This window comes from Parasteatoda tepidariorum, chromosome X1, assembly GCF_043381705.1.
Source record: "Parasteatoda tepidariorum isolate YZ-2023 chromosome X1, CAS_Ptep_4.0, whole genome shotgun sequence".
NCBI lineage: Eukaryota > Metazoa > Arthropoda > Arachnida > Araneae > Theridiidae > Parasteatoda > Parasteatoda tepidariorum.
The window spans coordinates 28,626,055-28,646,394 of record NC_092214.1 but is presented as its reverse complement, the minus strand read 5'-3'; the positions used below and the strand labels follow the sequence as shown (position 1 = coordinate 28,646,394).

At 30.6% G+C, this 20,340-nt stretch overlaps 1 protein-coding gene across 1 annotated transcript; it reads right to left on the bottom strand.

The window, feature by feature from the left end:
- Positions 1 to 2,287: 2,287 nt before the first annotated feature.
- LOC107446661 (uncharacterized) lies at positions 2,288 to 18,778 on the bottom strand. Its single transcript, XM_016061359.3, has 2 exons — positions 17,027 to 18,778; positions 2,288 to 8,744 (listed from the first exon to the last, which is right to left on the bottom strand). The coding sequence occupies exons 1-2, from the start codon at positions 18,219 to 18,221 to the stop codon at positions 7,093 to 7,095; spliced, it is 2,847 nt and encodes a 948-aa protein (XP_015916845.2). The 5' UTR covers positions 18,222 to 18,778; the 3' UTR covers positions 2,288 to 7,092.
- Positions 18,779 to 20,340: the final 1,562 nt, after the last annotated feature.

Genomic DNA, 20,340 nt, shown 5'->3' with positions numbered 1-20,340 from the left:
TACTATACTGGGGAAAAAACGTTTTAATTAATCCGTTACTGGATTTCCAATGAAAATGGTTTGTAACTGAAACACAATGTTAAATAAAAAGGAAATATCAAATTTTTTAAAAAAAAGGATGATTATCTACAAGTTTTTATTTTTGGAAGCTCTTAAGAATATGAGTTTCCCAATTGCATAGATAAAAATGATTAAAGAAAGGATCAACTCTTTCAATTAAAAGCTAAAACAAATGACAGAGTTTGGAGTACTGCAATGTGGCGATACAGTTACAAAATGGAGCATCATTTCATAATCATTGTTACTATTTTTCTAATTAATTTCAAGCACTTTTTTAATAATCAAATGACATGAAAAATTAGGTTTAGGTTTGAAAAAAATCTGAAAATATAAGAAATTTTAATACCTTACTATTCAACATTTTTGCATCATTAACCAATTAATAAAAATGATGTATCTAAATTTCTCACTATATTATATATTTGTCTTTAGGCTGAGGCTTTATAACTTTTTGTGAAAGAATCATTTCAATGTAATAAATTCTTCAAAAGATATGATAACAAATATGACAAATTAAAATAACAGAGTATCAAGTTTTTGAACCCTTATAGTATAGTTGAACTATAAAAGCCAATTCTTCAAAACTTTATCTCCCTCCCCCTTGTAGTGATAAATCCGAATTTTATGAAAAAGAGGTATGCTTTTTCAGAAAAAAGAGAGATTTTTGGTCAAAATAAGCATATTCGTTTACAGTTAAATACTTAGAGATTTCTTTGAGATATTACCAGAACAATTTACAGAATGAAAATCTGACCAAGCATTCAAAAGTTATAAGGGTGATTTTTTTTTTCCTGCTGACTACATTCAATTTTATACATTTCCACCCAGGCTGTTAAGTTACACAAAATATAACTTAAAACTAATGTATTTAACTGCTCATACCTGATTTTCATATTAATCAGCAGTCATACAGTAAATTACTAAGTGTTGCACAAACTATATTGCATATATCACCTTGCAGTTATAGATAACATTAAATCAAAAATTTTATATGGGCCTATCAAATAATAATATAATTTCTTTAATGTAATCGGCTTCACCTTCAATCCATTGTAAAATAATAAAAAACCTAGTTTCAATAAAAATCTAAAACTGGGTGAAACATATTTTATAATTAATATAGTCACTTAAAAGCAAACCTTAAGAAATTCATAAATGCAAACACCTTAGTACAGGAAAAATATTAAAATAAAAGTCAAATATAATAGTCAAGAATAATACTATAAAATTCCTCACCCTTGATAATATTTGCATCTTAATGTTATTGGCAATCGAAAGGGGCTACAGGTGGGTAGAGCAGAACTCTCTACCTACGGCAACACTTTACATGCTTTCCCCGTTAGACTGTGGAGAATCATAGCAAAAGGAAGTACGTTAGCTTCTGTCTTGGTTTTCAAAGAGATTAAAATTTTTTAAGTTAGAAAACTTTACAGAACTGAAAACTACATTAAACATAGTTCTAAAAGAAAGCGTCATGGAAATTTTAAAAAATATTTTTAATAATTAAATACAAAAAAAATTAAGAAAAGGAAAAATATCGTAGTACAATTCTCTACAAAAACTGAGAAGAGGGAAGAGCCAAAAGTATGGAATCGGTCTTCCCCCAGATGGCATATTCAAGAGTTGCAATTGCGTATATTTTATGAGAAAATTATGAATAAAAAAAAAATCTTTGAACTTTTATACAGATGAAACTGAGTCATTTATGAATTAACAAGTTAATCATTAACAAATAAGTCATTATCAATTAACAATATAACGTAATCAATATCAATTCACTATATAACGTAATCAATATTAATTCACAATATAACGTAATCATTATCAATTAACAATATAACGTAATCATTATCAATATTACATTATCAATTAAATCATTAACAAATTTTCTGTATTTTAAACTTCAAAATTTTTTAAAATAATTAAAAAGTTTTATACTTCATGGTTAAGAAGATACATAAATCAATATTACACGCTTGTTTTAATAATTATCTTTAATTTATTGAAGTCATAGTGCATTTATCCTATACAGGCTTTCTACAGCTTTAAATCCAAAATTACGGTTCATTTAAAATTATTGACATTAGATTTCTATCTAAAAAGGAATCGATTATGATTTAATACACAGAAAGTAATTTCCAGTTAAAATTTTTCACACATTTTTAGTCATAAACCATTTTTAAATGTTTGGATTATTATCTTACATATTTTAAGGACACTTGTCATATTGTTTTTTTTTTCTTTTTGGTTAAACTTTTCTTGCATTATAATTTAATTTTTAACAAACATTAACACATTATTATTCTAGTCTAATTAACCTATTTAAGACATACATATTGTAATAAATTACTTATAAGAGAAAGAGACACTTTAAAAATCCAATAACTGGTCTAAAGAGCCATAAAAATAAAAAAAAGTCAGATACAACTGTTTCAATCATTCAGTATTTTTTTTTCTTCATAAATTACCCTTTCGAACCATTGTCATACAGTGCGCAAAATAAAAATCAGACTACCCCAAATAACTTTTCATCTAATAATCACATCTTTGCATCCTTCTATTCAATCTTAATGGCCCAAGGGAGTGATTTTTAAATATTCCAATTAATAAGAGCAGACGATACTTTAAGTTACGAAATCAGACACAAAAACGTACTTTCTCTGAATAAACATACCCTTTTTTTTCGACTGACCCCCAAAATATAAGGGTGTAGCTGCAATCAGGGAAATATGGTCCCAATAGTTTGGTCAAAAGCGCTCTTAAATTTTGACCCCTTAATGTTAGTTTTACTTTTTGCGTATTTCGCTATATCTCTAAAACATTTTAAGTGAACTGAAACATTTTTGCACATTTATAAAATTCGGTGATCCGAAGATTATGTCATACAAAAAATAACTTTTAGTAAATATGTATTATTTTACTTGATAATGGCCGAAAAAATTGTGAATTGAAAGGTATAAAAATTTTATATCACTTTGAAGAATGTAATTTTAGATGGTAAAATACAAAATTTGAGCAAAATCGGCCAAATAGTTCCCGAGAAATCTAATTTTTTAAATATCTGACTTTTTGAAATTGAATTTCTCAGGAACTTTTCAATCAGTTTTGTATTTTGCCAGGTAAAATTATATTCTTTTAAATGATGCAAAATATTTTATACCTAACAATTCAAAATTTTTTAGACTATTATCAAATAAAATAATAAATATTTACTAAAAGTTACTTTTTGCATTGAATTATTTTTGGATAAATGAATTTTATAATTGCATGCTAAAATTCTTCAATTCGCTTAAAAAATTCGAAATATAAGCAAAAAGTAAAATTAACATTGAGGGATCCAAACTTAGGACTGCTCTCCTGATCTAACTATTGGGGCTACCCCCTAAATTTTGAGAGTTAAAAATCCAAATCCGTAGGGAAAAAAGGCATGTTTATTCAGCAAAAGAACGTTTTTGCATCTGATTTCGTAACTTAAAATATCGTCTGCACCTATTATTTAGCATATTTGAGGTCAACCCTTTGAGCCATTAAGATTGAGTTTAAGAATGTGAAGAACCGATTATTAGATCAAAAGTTATTCAGGGTGGTCTCTTTTTTGTTTTGTTTGGCACACTGGACATTATCCAGAATATCTCTAACTTACTACTAATTTTCTAACCTCATATCTTTTTATTATTAAGAAGAAAAACAGGAAGAAAAAAATATTGCAAATATCTATACAAAATTATTAACATTAGACAGAATAAAAACGTCTTTTTTTATATATATATTTTAAGTATCACTTAATTATATATATTTTTTCAGTTTCACTTTACTGTATTATTACCAGAGAGCTTTTCCATGCAATTCTTTGCTTTTTGTTTATTATCGTTACGTGGGACATTTTAGATTAGTCCTACAGTACTAAGGCAGGATTAATGATATGCCTATACATTTGGCACATCATAATGAAATGATGAGAAGAAAATCACTCCTTTAGTCTGCATAACTCTAATAATATGTTAAAAGTTACCCATAATTTCAGATTTAATATACATAAAGAATATGGCTAATACCCTAGTAAAGGATGGTAGACCTTGAAGTGCCTCTAAAAATCACAGACTAGAATATAGGATAATGAAGCATACATTTAAAAAAGTAAATGTCACATATTGGCTATATATACATATTTTTAAAAAAAACATTTATTTCATCATTATTATAATTGTTCAACGCCTTTAAATAACTTATTAAACAGAATGATAAAGTGTTATACTGAGTGTCAACGATTTCAAGAGCCCATGACCCTAAGAACTTCTGAAAAAGTCAGTTCTTGTGCACCACTTGACGAAAAACATCAAGTAGAACTAGCTATATCGCCATCTACTTTGCACTCATGAATTAATACTAACCCTCCACATTTGCACTGATTTTCATTACAAGCAACAGTGCACCTTTTACTTTCAACAATACTAACAGTGGTTGATGATACCATTTTCTTAAATGCAGACTTTCTACCTTTTTAAGTACTTGAAAATTTTTCATCTACTTTAATAGGTGAGAAAAAAAACTGTATTATCAAAGATTGTTTTAAGAGCAGCTAATACAAAAATAGGAATTAGAAAAACTTACTATTTCCAAAATTTCATTTAAGAAACAAATTATGCTTATAAAAATATTCTTATTTAATAACTCTAATGGGTTTTGTTTTAATACACATTTTGTAAGCCACTTCTGCTCAGTGGACTCAAGTAAACTGTAATAAGATAATTTCTTTGAAACAAAACAGGGTTGAACTTAGAAAGTTTGAAGTCAGGAATACCAAATTCCCCAGTTTGTTGTTCTTAAACCATTCGTCTCACACCTGCACCAAAAGGTGACAAGGTCTCAGCTTTTTTTTTTTTCTTCTCCTGAGTGCTGACTGGAAATGTCATCCATATGTGACCATTAGGAACTGACTTAATGTGCATATGAACTGGTACATTTATTTAGCTTAAATTTATGGTTTATTAAGATTATTGTCAAAAATTATAACCAAAGAGGTATATAAATAACTTTTTATTGATATTTAACCAGTGTTCTCCCTAAGCGTTTTTTGAAGGGCTGCCCGCCCTCTGATCCCAATAAATGGGCCCTCTTTGTAAAAATAAACAGACATCCATTAAAAACACTGCCTTTTTTTATTGATATTCCATTATGAAAAAAAATATTTAATTCACAGTTAAAATAATAATTACACATTGGTAAAATTTATCTGTGTTTATAGGTTTAATCTTTTTGATCTTAATGATGTATCTTGCTAATGTGTGAAGATCTAATTTCTAAGATATGTCAAATTATTTCTAAAAAATATTATCACACTTTGAAATAGATTAGAATAAGTTATTAATATTTTATCAGAAACAATGAAAACACAATTAAGAATAATATGTTGAAATAACTTCAGCATCAAAATTAGCTTAGTTCATGCTCTTTTCAATTATATAGTTTGTTTTTTCTTCTTTTGTCAATTTCCTTAACATATTCAAGTTAATAAATATGCACAAAAAAAAGCAAAAATTGGCTGACCTAAAATTTGCTGAGTTTTTAAAATACCTTTTAAATCAGCAGATTTATAACTATGCATGCAAATACTAAATACAACTGTTTCCTTCTATTTTTTAAAACTTAAGAAACAAAAACATGCTAAGTACCACATAATAATAAACTTACAAATACAGGGTAAAAAATACAAATCATATCAAGAGTAGATTTTTACAGAGGACAAATTAAAGTAATGCACATTAAGAAGGAATTTCAATTTTATTAAAAATTATTTTAAGTAATATTTCCTTTAAATTAATTTCAAACTCGAAAAAGCATTTTCAACTATTTTCTAAGTTACTATTTTTTTAGTTGCTATTTTCTAATTTATAAAAGATTATATTAATTACATAATTAGTACTGTTCATTATAGGAACCCAATAATATATAGTCCACTTAATACTTTGACTCTCTGAGTTATGGCAACACAAAAATCTTTAATGAGCTTTAAAAAAAATATTTTTTCAATCTATGGTACTGATCAGAAGATTGCTTTTTATTATTCTAAGGGTACTTATCACTCAAGTTATTATGGTTGGCATTCTTATTGTATTAAGTTGGATTTTTAATAGGTCTTGTGTCAAACAGAAAGGTTAAAAGAAATGCAACCAATAAAGTGGTGCACTTAATATATAAAAAATTTCCCAAGAAAAAATAACAATAACAAAAGTTAAAAAGGTAATGAAACAAAAAATCTTCAGCTTTTCAATGTTAAACTTTTGATTCCAAATTTTTTTTGTTGCTTAATTAGTAGTTTTTCATGTTGGTAACAATGAGCAAAATACAATGTAAAATATCATGCATTTGTACTTAAAATTTAACTTCACATAAACTTAAATTTATAAATTCAACCAGTGGTTATAACTAAAATATACATATTATTTATAAAATAACAAAAATTGAACATGTCTAATATAGAAAATAATATCACCGAGAAACACAAACTTGTTAAAACCATATTCTAAGGATAAGATCTTGATTCGGTATTAAAAAAATATTATACTTTTGAACACTTTCTTTTTTTTTACAAACAAAATAATATATTTAGGGAATACATATTATTTTTATATAAAATTATTATAAAGATGGATTTTAAAAAGTTTATAGAAAAGAGTCGAGAACAGAAAAAAAATAAACTATACTAACATAACATTTGATAATTATCTTCTGTCACACTAACATCAATATGTAAACTAGAATTCATTAATTAGTAGTTATTAGATAATCTAATTAAATATAAATAAAGTCAAACAAAACAGCTTTAAAGATATTTTGATAAGCAAAAACAAAAAGTATCAATACTCACATGTCAAATATAATTTAAAACAAGATAATAAATAAATTTGTAACATAATATATTGCATGAAATGTTACAAGTTACCAAAATATAGGCACACAATCAATCAACTAGTAAGTTAAAATATCCTAAACCCAATAGTTTTAATTGATATAAATTATATAGAATTAAAATTACATAAATGACATAAATGGACTGAATTCTGTTGGTTGCCCAACAACATTTGTTCCATCATGTGAGCTAACTGTAACAACATTTACTCGATTCTGATCAGACATCATAGCAGGAACAGCAGATGGTGGAGTTGGTCCAACATGAGGATGAGGATGCTGATGAGTATGTTGATGGTGGTGGTGATGATGGTGATGAGGTTGGTGATGTCTTTGTTCCATAAATGCTACCTGATAATTATGAGCAGCAGCTGCTCCCAATTGTTGTAAAGCAACTGCAGCATGACTGTGAAGAGCATCTTGATGAGAAGACTCGTAACTATAAACCACCGGTGCTGGAGGAGGATTGTTAGCTCCAATGGCAGATACAGCTGTCTGTAATTCAATATGTTGCTGAGGCTGTAACTGGTTGTTTTCAGATTCTGGAGGCTGGTTTTTATTTGGGGGAGAATAAGCACTCACTTCATAACCCTGCCTCCTTTGTTTCCTAGGCCTATATGGTCCTTTAGCAGTTGCATTTTCGCCATGATGCTTTCGAAAGTGTTCCTTTAACTTATCTCTGCGCGAACTACAATAATCACAGTGTTCGCATTTAAATGGTTTTTCATTTAAATGAATACGTTCATGTCTTACAAGATGGCTTTTTTCAATAAATGCTCTTCCACAAATGGAACAAATATGGGAACGGACAGCTGTATGAGTTCTATGATGGGAACCTAATTGGCTTTTCTTAGGAGTACTATATTTACAATTTGGAAAATGACAACGAAATACATCGCCTGTATGAATTCTCTTATGAGAAAATAGATGTGATTGATATTTTGTACTAAATCCACAAGTATCGCATAAGAAAGGCCTATCTTCACGATGTGATGCTAAGTGTTGATCTAAACTAGCTTTAATAGCAAATCTTCTTTCACAATGCTCACATTGATATGGTTTCTCACCAGTATGACATCTCATATGGCAGTCTAAATTTGCTTTTGTACGACACCGGTGATCGCATTCATCACATTTAAAAGGCCGTTCATCAGTATGCCGCATACGATGAGACAAAAGAAATTGTATTCTGTCACAAGTATATTCACAATTTTCACAGCGAAATGGTGGGCCTTGGAAATGTGTTTTGACATGGCTGTAATATTCTCTATTCCATTTACATGTAAAATCACAAACTTTACATTTATAAGTCACATCTTTTGCATGTATACGAGAAACATGTTGCTCTAATCTGACAGAGCTATGAGCAATGTAAGAACAATTTGGACATTTTACACCATCTTTCCATTTAGATTTATTACCATGTCCATTCACAGATTCTTCCACACTGGAATCTGTAGCACTTGAACTACCTTCATCGTCATCCTCGTCGTCATCATCATCGTCATCTTCAGTATCAGTCTCTGACACATAACGTTTTTTACCAGACTTAGAATTTGATTTGTTACCAGCAGGAACCACTTGTGATTGTTTACTTGAAATTTGATTTTTCGGAGATTTTGAATTTTGTTTGGCAGTTTTTGAGGCACTCTTTGGAGCAGGCTTGGCAGATATAGTACCAGATGATTTACGAGTAATTTTAATGGGAGGAACTGTTTTTTCAGCTTTTTGAAGTAAAGATGATCTTCTTGTAGTCATAGTAATCTTCCTTGCAGCTAAAAAATAAATAAAAAAATTTTTTGAATTATAAACCAAATGAACTATTAATAATATAACTTTTTTTTAATTTACAAAAAAATAATCTTAAATATTAAATCTATCAGTTTTTAATTCATCTAGGAAACTTTTAACTTCAGTATACTCCCAGATATCTAGGGTAATGACTAAGGAAACTTAACTGAGTTTCTTTTATAATGTACAGGGTGTACGTAATAAAATAACCTTACTTTTTTTTATTTATCAACAGGATTAGCAACCAAATGTACATTTGATTGCTAAAACTCTTGATTTAAATTCTAGACTTTTTATCAATATCTTAGCAAAATAGCTCTTTTTGAATTAAAATCTTTCAAGTATCTTTCCTATAACTAGAGGAATCTCAAAAGTCAATTGATAAAAGTTCATATAGAATATTACCTAAAGATCCAAGTGTTAATGAGTTGAATAAAATCTGTCGTTAAAAACTATTCCTAATCATCTGAAATATTTTCTCACGCCTACTAGCATATTTTCTGGCACATTATCTGTGGCGGCCTATAATTCGCATGTGGCATTTTCTGAAGTGAGACAAAAATTAACAACGTATAACCCACACCCGAATTTGAAACAATATCTACGCAAATTTTGAACAAGACATAATTTTTATTAAAATATATATCTGGTTGTTCGAAAAGTAATTTCGTTTTTCCGAAGGAGGATTTAATTGCATTTTTTGGAAACCAACTTCACACTTAAACCGCATTATCATTACATGTTTTGAGAGCTGATATGGCAAGGCTTGTGTGTGAAAAAGTTCAATTAACTCTACTCAGTAGTTTTTGGTTGGTATCCTTTTCAATAGGAGAGCAATAAGCAGCATTTTCGTCATTTTTTACTTTTTTACTATAAAAAAGGTAAAATGCTGTTCATGCCAGAAAGAAATTAACAGGTGTGTATGGAGAAGATGTGCTGACAGTACGCCAGTGCCAGAACTGGTTTGCAAAATTTTGATCGGCAATTTTGATGTCGAAGATGCAGCACGATCTGAAAGGCCGGTTGAAGCTGATAAAGACACGATAAATGCATTGTTGATGCAAATCCGCGAATAACAAGACGTGAGATCAGTGAGAGGTTAAATTTATCGAATTCAACTGTTTATGACCACTTGAAAGGCCTGGGTCTAACCTCGATATATGGGTTCCCCATGTTCTCACTGAGAGAAATTTGTGTATCACGCTGACGTCTGTGATTCACTTCTCAAACGTCATGAAAATGATCCAATTTTGAAGTGCATCATTACTGGGGACAAAAGATGGGTCGTCTATAACAATGTCAAACGCAAGAGATCATGGAGCAAAAAAGACGAACCGGCTCAAAGCATTTCGAAAGTCAATATCCGGCTGTCTGTTTGGTGGGATTTTAAAGGAGGTTTTTTTTATTTTTTAGCTTTTACTGGATAACATAACAATTAATTCGGAAGTCTACTATCGTCAGCTGGACAAACTGAATGATGCACTTCAATAGAAAAGGCCAGAATTAATCAACAGAAAAGGTATAGTGCTCCACCAAGATAATGTGAGACCTTATACAAGTTTGGTCACTCTCCAAAAGCTTTCACAGGTTGAATAGGATACACTGCCACCCCCACCATATTCTCCAGATCTAGCGCCTTCGGATTATTATTTGTTCTAGTCACTGCAAAATTTTTTGGACTGTAAAATCTTTACTTCAAATGAAGAGATCAAAAATCACCTAGATCAGTTTTTTGCCAGCAAAGACCAGAAAGATGGCAAAAGGTGTTGAACCAGAATTGCCAATATATAATTTAATAAAATATTTATTCATTATACGAAAATTGTCTCTCATTTTCTCCCCCAAAAAAGCTAAATTACTTTCCGAACAACCCAATAAATAAAATGGCAAATCTAAAACAAAATTAACAAAATTAAATACATTATTAGCTATAATATATAAATGAAAACAATAAAAAGTATCAGGTTAATAGGTAAGTAAGAAAAATATACACAACATAAATGAAAAATAATATTTAATAAACACAGAAGTAATTTGAAAGCATTTAAAATCTTTCAATATCAGACATATCTGAATCAGAATTAAACAATTCTAAAATGTTTGCATCGGTATCGCTATTGTCATCAGTATCACTGATATCGTCATCAAAATATGTGCTAGTATTGCTTTTCAGCAGTTAAACAATGGGGGATGCCATTTTTTTAAAAACCGTTATTTATTGTCTCAACAGACACATCTTCCGAAGCATTCAAAACCCATTCACATGCGTTATTATAAGAGGCATGTTGATCTTTTTTATTAGAACTAAACTCGTCACAGCCATCTATTCCTTCTAATAATATCTAACTTTAGCCTTGAATGATTTAATCCCCACATCCAAAGGCTGAAGATATTTAGTCAAGCCAAGGAATGATGGATAAACACAGAGAAATTTTTACATTGATTTTTAGTTACTTCACATATGTGCACCCGCATTGCTTGGCTTAAAAAAAGCTCCCTTCTTTTTTCGCCAAGTGGATGACAACCACGAAGTCATGACTTGGTGAATTTATCCACCCTTTTTCATTTACTTCCACAAAGTTTCTTTTGGGAAAGTGTTCTTTAGGTAAAGTTTTTCTCTTAAGAATTATTATAGGATACATTTTTTTTGCCAGCTCCTGAACAGGCTAACACCACAGTGAAAGAAATCTGCTCATGTCCCGTAGTTGCTATGGCAACCAAATTCATCCCGCAGTTTTCTATAGGTCGGTTTGGTGGAAATCAAAACTCATTAGAGTTTCATTTGTGTTTATAATCTCACTAGCTGTGAATTTGTTCTCTTTGATAAGCTTTCTGTTGAATTCCAGAAACTGTAAGACTTTCTCTCTCCAGTGTTCAGAAAAACTTTGCATAATGGTTGTACAAGCTCTATTCGTAAGTTGTGCTGTCGCATGAAGTTGTAGCAGCAGGATGGCCAACCAGTAAAATTTTTATTCTTTTCTTTTGCCAACAGTCGAGCATGCAGTTGTATTCTTATTATTGATACGGGAAATCTCCTTTCTCTTCCGGGGTCTGTCCAGACATTTTGTGAAAAGTCCGTTTTTGTAAAATTGTGAAATAATTACTCGTAATTTGTGAATATAAAATAAACGTTAAGTCACATTCTTTCAATCAGGGTCCGCTTTTGTGAATTTGTGCAAATAGGGTCCGTTATTACAAAAAAAACTTTCTCAAGGAGTCAACACTGTAAAATTATAATTAAAAAAAGTAAATTTTAAAAAATAAACAGCAATTGCAGCTACTAAATTAGCGATGCAACATACAAATATTTGGTATTTAGCCTATACTGCTGAACGCAGAATATTCACTTCGAACGAATAAAGGAAGAAGCGTCTGCAGAAGACAAAATTTAGCTCATTTACATTTGTCTTCCCCCCCCCCTCCTGGGNAAAAAATAAACAGCAATTGCAGCTACTAAATTAGCGATGCAACATACAAATATTTGGTATTTAGCCTATACTGCTGAACGCAGAATATTCATTTCGAACGAATAAAGGAAGAAGCGTCTGCAGAAGACAAAATTTAGCTCGTTTACATTTGTCTTTCCCCCCCCCCCTTCCTGGGATGGGTTTAGTCGATTAACAAAACAATAATGAAGATAAACAAATCTGTGAAGGGTCCGATTAAAAGATAAATTATTTTGTGAAGGGTCTGTTTTTAAGTTAAAATATTTGGTGAAGGGTCCTTTTTTATGAAAAGATATTTTGTGAAGGGTCCGTTCTTATTAAAAGATATTTTGTGAAGGGTTCGTTAACGGACGCAAATTTCTTCTAAACAGACCCCTGCTCTTTGATCCAGAATCCATCGGACCATGTCGTTTTCTGGGTCTGGCCATGAGGGCTTCCCCCTTCTCTTGCACAATCTTTTTTTTTTTATTGGAAGCTTGAAATTTTCTCTTATTCTTCCACCAAAGCCTGATACTGGATTTTTTGGATTTTTTTAAAAAATTAGAACTCAAAAATGTTAATAAGTTTATCTATAACATAATTTTTGATTTAGAAACTAGGCCAATTAAGATTTTAAAAAAATACACCGGGAAAAAAGCTGAGACTGAACTAACAGACTGAAGCAAGATTATTTGTCTGAACATTTAGTAATTAAGGGACAGTCCCTAAATTCAAACTATTGTATGTTATGATTTTTAAGAATTATTAAGTGTGAACATTATCAAATAAAATATGAAGATATAAGCATTTCAAAACAACTAAGTTTAAAAGTGTATCAAAACTAAACAATAAAAAATTAGTGAATAAAACCACACATTTAATAAGTATTTTCACAACTTAACAAAGTAAATTGATCATTAAAAGCATTGACTGTAATCTGAAAACAAAGAGTGCAATATTACTTTACATTTTTAGATGATGCAAATCTATGGCAAAAGTTAGGAATGTTTATTTATATTTTCAACAAAAATTATGCAAAATTGAAATCGAGAAAAAAAAACTTTTTGCATTCAGGGAGAAGAATTGCATCTCAGTAGAAAGTAATAAATAAGCCACATCTAAAAAGAAGTTTATACAAACTGTCAGTAAAAAGGGGGCAGAAAAAATCATAAAAAAATATAATATCAAACAATAATGAAGAAATAAAATCCTTCCATTCAAATGGGGTTTTTTTTAAAAATAGGACTAATTTATTGTGTTTAAATTTAGCCCATTTAAGGGTTCCTTATAGGAAATTCAATACCATTAAATGCATCAAACATTTAAATAAAATATAAACAGAAAATATTTAAAATAAATGTTTTTGTGCACATTAAGCAGGTGTATTTTCAGGAATTAAGGGTTGATGAAGATAGGGAGCCAAATGAGAAAAAGAGGTGATGGTGAGAGAGTAGTGAATGATGGTAATTTTTTTTTGTGACCACTTTTTTTTAACTTGGTCAGCATGTAAGGAATGGCAGCCATTAACAGGGATCTGTCTAGGTTTTTCTGAAGGATACCTATTTTGGAAAAATTTAGACATAATTTTTGAAAAATGAAAAATTATATTAAAAAATCAATACAAAACATGGTAAAAATATAGATTTATCGTTTTTTGAGGGATACAAAAGTAAAATTTTAAGAAAAAGTATTTTGTGAAACTACCGTTTTTCCTTAAGTTGAGTTTGTGAAACTACCGTTTTACCTAAAATTGAATTTGTGAAGGTACCGCTAAACGGTAGTAAATTCGACCCGGACAAATCCCTGATTAATCTTGCCCTTTACTTACACACACTTATTTACCAAGCTTCTAAAGTTTGTTCAAATAGTTATCTCTTTAATGAAAAGCAATGTTCTCCTTAAATGTTTTTAAAAGGGTGACCAGACCCTCTTGCCCTTTTCTTAAAAAATAAGCAGCCTTTTTATGTTATTTTTTGGGAAAAAAGGTTTTCTTAATCACTTGTTTTAATAAAAAAATCCACTTCTGATTTATTTAGTGACTGATAATTATTTAACTTTAATTTGATTATTTCATTTTAGTAAAATTTTTCTCATGTTGTCTAGTTATAGTAAAAATTTGCTTGATATTCAGGAAGAAAGGATATTAATGAATTTTCTAGTAATTTTAAATTTTAACATTATTTTATTAAATAAATACCTTTTATTTAAAAGTGCACCTTTAAATGTTTATTTTCTTATAATTTTCAGTTTAAAATATAAAAAAAAGCTTTAAAGTCAGTTGTTCATCGATTAATCCTTTTTTTAGCTTACTTTTCCTGAAGAAAATTATACACAGAGATTGTCTTTTAGCATGCTTTTAATTTTTTTTTCAAAAGCTAAAAATTTTTCTGCAATTTTCAATAATAAGTGAGGATTACTTTGTGAAATACAGTCAAACCCCTCTATAGTGAAGACTCGGTCGTAGTGAACTTTTCTAGTGGTCCCGTCCATATTCCCATTCAGATAATGTTATTTCAGACGCTTATAGTCAACAGCTGAGAAATTGGTAAATCGGTTTTAGTGTACTTAAAATTTTTAATTCTCCAAATTTCTTTTTCAGCCCTCTAATTTCAAATTTGTCCTCTAATTTTAAATTAAATTCAATTGAAAATTTGTAATAATTTAGTTGAAGATCTTTCAGGTATCCAAACCATGACGCAATATCTGAATACATATTTTAATTTAATTTTTTGCATCCTGGGGTTATTGTCAACCCCTATACCTGTTTCTTATCTCCCTTCTATTATCTTGGTCAAACTTGTTTCTCTGTTCCCATTTCTTAAACCACTATCACATGCTAGTCCAGTGTTGCCAGATTGGTCTACAAATAGCTGATTGGGCTACTTTTAAAAGTCCCTGCTACTGAAAATCAAATTTGGGCTACTCATTATTTTTCGAACGCTACAAATCTTAAAAATGTGCTACCGAAAATATTTTAATCTTTTTTCCCCTTCCCGTAATAAAATGATTCTGAAAAGTCTGCAATTTCCTTACTTTTTAACACATTCGCCTTAGTTTTGTTCTGCTGTGCAGAGTCTATAATCTTTCCATATCTATGTTTCAAATTGTTGACTTGTAAAATCGCAAAGATATGTACGAAAAAATGCACGTCGAACATGATCGGGAAAAAATCTTTAGCTCTAACCATTATTGACCGTTTATCTTTGGACTAATAAATCACATGGCTTTAAATCTGAGTTAAAACAAAATATTGAATTTGACGAAAATAACGTAATGCATTAAAATGTTACTAATTTTCTTTTAAATTTTCTTATATATATATATATATATATATAACACATTTTTTTGGGCTACAAATTGTTTGAATCCGCTACTTTTGGAGTGACCATTCGCTACTTTTTAATCTTAAGTTCTACCAACACTGTGCAAAATAATATGTTATAAATTACTAAATAATATGTCTTGCTAAAAACATATGAGTTTTATAAAAACCAAAATATACCTAGGAATTTGAAAAACATAACAGTAGATAAAATTGCAATGGTAGCTGAGCAAAATGATTAAATGTTATTTGCTTCAATTTTTATCAAAGACTTGAGAACTAAATCTGTGTTAATAAAATAAAAAATGGGGATCTTAAAATTGAATAACTTTTAATAATAAAATAATTTTAATGTAACAATCGGGGTTATTTCCGTATCGTGATCTGCCTCGCCAAGATGCCAAATAGATTTTACACTTGCAATTTTTTTTTAAATAAATATGTTTGCCCGGTGGTGGCTAAGAGTCTGTCCCTTCCTGTAATGTTTTTTTTAGTTTCTCGCAGGCCACTGCCCGGAAGTTTCCATGACTTGGCGATTATTCTGCCACAGATCATGATACGTATATTTCCCCTAACAATCAGTCTACATTAAGAAATAAAAAATTATTGTGTAGCAATCTAAAAAGCCTTAAAAAAAATGGTTGCTTTGCAAAGCAACAAGTAATAAATAGCTACCAAATATTGTACAGTTAAACAAGAAAAAAAATTAGATACAAAAATACTTAGAAACGAAAATATTTTTGAAAAACCTCAGATTTTCATATTGGTATCTACAGCAAAATAATTCCCTATTTTTAGCAACTTCTGGCCAAACAGAGTGGCCTGCGAGAAACTAAAAGAAACATCACAAAAGGTGATCAACTTGAAAGATATAACTCATAGCCACTCAGGAACAAACCATTAAAAAAAAATTTTTAATCATTTTTGAAAACTCAAAATCACTTTGGGGTCTTGGCATGTATAGTTGGAATGAACAGATACCGACACAGAAATATCTCTAAAGCAAAAAACTCGATTTTTTATTAAAAAGCTAGGTGGGCTGTTTTGTTTTGTTTTTTTTTTTTTTTTTTCTTAAAAAAAACTAGACAGGCAACAAAGACAAACTTTTTTTAAAAAAAAACAACATTTTTCAAGCCCTAAATTGATTTTGCAATTTATCACAAATACTGTGATAGAACAGTATAGAGGATATTTTTTTAAATTTCTGTAAGTCACAATTAGGCGATAAAATTTAATGTATCAAATCTATACTTATCTTTTGCGCCAAAAATTAATCAAATAAAATAAATCCTAATTTTTAAACATGAATGATCTTCAATCAACAATATGTGGGAGTGGTGCACACCAAATATTTTAATCTTATTCTGTTCTCTTGAAACCAGTCTTGCTTAGAAATTTCTTTTTAAAAAAAAACAGCAAATTTAATATTTTCAGTGCAAGTAAAACCCCTCACATTGCTTGATTGAAAATAATCTTTATACTTGGAACCCTAAAGGGAAATTCACAAGCTACTACTTACTAGTTTTTAATTTTATTTTGCGAGAAGCAACTTTACGACGATTTGGAGGTGTTTCAGGACTTTGTTTTTCATCTGAACTTTGACTGTCATCATAGTCATTATTAACACCACAGTCAGGAGCAACATCATCAAAGCTACTATTGCTCGAATCATTATCCGAGGATACCTTTGTTGGTTCTTCCACTGGAGGAGGCAAAGGGCATTTTTCTTTTGCTTGTTCTTTTTCTAATGGAGCAACAGTAATGGGAGCATTTTCTTCACTGCTAGCAGCTAAAGGATACTTCTGCAATCCATGTATTGCTGCAGATATAGCTATATTCATAAAACTATCATTATCAACATTTGATCCAGCTCCATATTGAGACTTTAAAGAAGTGTGTAAACTTTTAAATTCTGGTAAATCAATTTTGTTTTCTTCAAGACACATCAACAACAAATACATGCATTTTGGATTCTTCACATAAAGCGAACAGGATTTCATGTGATCTTCTAAATATGGACGTTCAATAGAGTCCCAATTAATAAATGTAAGCAAAGTTCTAAAATCACTTTCCCTTTTACTAGCATCATGTTCTACCCACTTACAAATGAAGTTAAGCAACACATGTTGGGGAATGAGACACTGTTTTTCTTTAAAAAATGCTTCTAACTTAGATATCGTAAATTCTAAAATTTCATTTTGATCGAAAACTTCAACAATGTGATTGTGAATAAAAGCAGATGCATTTTTGTGCAGAACAGGTAAATTGTACTTCTCTGCCATCTCTCTAACTGTCAAACAGTTAGAAGGATCTAAATACCTATCTAAATATTCCGCACAATAATTTTTCAATTTGATTACAAGAAAATGATTCGCCAATCTCAATAATTCAGACACATTGTTTTTATCAATAACTACAGCTCCTGTATACATATAATTTAAGAGTAATTGGAATGCATCCAAATTTTGACAAGTTACAGTCAGCTGTTCTTTGATAACTTTGTGAGTTTTTAATACAGAATCAAAGTACGGGCTGCATGCAGCCAAGACATTTCGATGGGCTTGGAATTTTTGACCCTGAACGTGAAGCACGACATCACAAAATCGTCCTGCTTCACGCTGACTCCAAAGTTTTTCCAGTACAATACATGCTTGCTGATTTTCTGTAAAATTCATGGCACTCGCTGGTATCAGCGTTGGTACTGCCATGACCATTGCTACGCGAAAAAAGAATTTAGTACCAACATAAACTATAAGAAACAAAAATTATTTTGAAGATTCCACTTAATTAATAAACAAGAAACTTCAGCTTTAGAAAATATGTACATTAATGATTATAAGCTTACCTGTAAAAATAATCTAATCGCTGTAATATTAACATTTTTATTAAATTTACCTAAACACGAGTTTTTAAGAACGATAACAAATATGAAATATTAGGTGGACCAGCTCATAATGGAAAATCGGACAAAACTAAGCCTAATCTTAGGGGAAATCCCCAAGATAATTTTGTGCAGATTTAAGTCCAGCAATAAAATTAAAATAAAGCAATAGGTAGTGGACTTTTTCAACCCAGAAAGCATGTATAAGTACTTAAAGGAGAAAAACTTTGTATTTCACATCTGTAGATTGTTTACATATATTATGGCTACTTAGTATCGTTTTTGGTTTTCAGTTAGCAGAAATTCAGACAATGGATGCCCAATTCGAAATAACAGAAATATTTGCTGCCATTCTTTCCCGAAAAACAGAACGGTTATTAATGCATCGCCCCGTTTTGCGTTTGTGTTGCGCTTAGAGGCCATTCTTACTGTATACGATTTTTCTACCCGCTGGTGCGAGTGTTTAGTTGTTGTTATAGCTTATTTACGTCGCACTGGAGCTGCTCTATGGGCTATTGGCGACGGTCTGGGAAACATCCCTGAGGATGATCCGAAGACATGCCATCAGAATTTTGATCCTCAGCAGAGGGGGTGGCACCCTCGCTTCAGTAGCCCGACGACCTGCACGGGAAGTCCAGCACTTTAAAGTAGATCAGTTTAACGAGGGCCAATACCGCACACCCTCGGTCCCTACGGTGCGAGTGTTTAGAAACAACACATAAGATGAATTGGCGATCGAAATGAGCCATAGGTGGCGTAGGGTAGAACTCTCTACCTATGGCAACACTATACATGCTTTCATCATAGCGTGTGGAGAGTCATAGAAGAAGGAAGTACGTTAGTTTCTGTCTTGATTGTCATATAGATTAAAGTCTTCTAAGTTGTGAAACTATATGGAACTGAAGACTACATTAAACATAAAGAAAGAAAGCACAAAGCTATAAGAAAGCACAATGGAAATTTCAAAAAATATTTTTATTATAATATTAAGAAAAGGAAAAATATTGTAGTACATTCCTATAGAACTGAAAAGAGGAGGAGAGGGAAAGGAAAGGGTCCAAAGGCTTCTCCATAGATGTCGTATTCGAGCGCTGTCTTGTGCGCCTTTAGATTAGATTCGAGATTGCAACGCCGTGTAAAGCTAAGCACAGATGGCGCTAGCTCAGCTTGAAAAGCTCTGTATCCAATATTAATATTCTTGTAGTGTTTACAATATAACGCATTCTTTCCATTTGAATTTTAACGAAACAGGCAATAAATTATTTCGGAAAACTCCGTAAGCTTATGCTATTATGCAAACCAAAAAATGACAGGAGATATTTTGCACAAATATAGCCAAATAAGAAATATGTAATACTCGAAACATGGCAATCCTTAGACTTCGTTTATGTTTTTATGCCAATTTTCTTAAGTTTTTTCCAGGCTAACGACGAGTTAAAATTTGTAAATTACAGGAAACTCTTATGAATGGTAAAATAACGCCTAAATTTAAACACAGATTACTATGATAAAATTTCCTAGAATGTACATCGCCAAAGCATAACATAAGCTGTGGTATACGCCGGAAGTTTTCCAAATATCGTCCGGTATTAGGAAGCTTGTTATTGTTTACATTCAGTCAATCATCCATATGCATCTAGGAAGGAACGGCTCCACGTCTTGACCCTTTCCCCTTCAACTTTCCCTTCTACAATATTTCCCCCCTTTAATTGTCTAAAATATTTTCAAAATTTTCCATGACGCTTTCTTTAAAAACTATGTTTGATACAGTTTTAAGTTACACAAAGTTTCCTAAATTAAAAGTTTATAATCTTTTTAGGAATCAAAACGGAAACTAAAGCACTTCTTTGTCCTATAGATCCCCACACGAGAACAGGGAATAATACAGGGGTTCGCGGAAGGTCTTCTTTCACGCCCACGTCTAAAGCAATCAAAGGCAGCATTCTCATTCA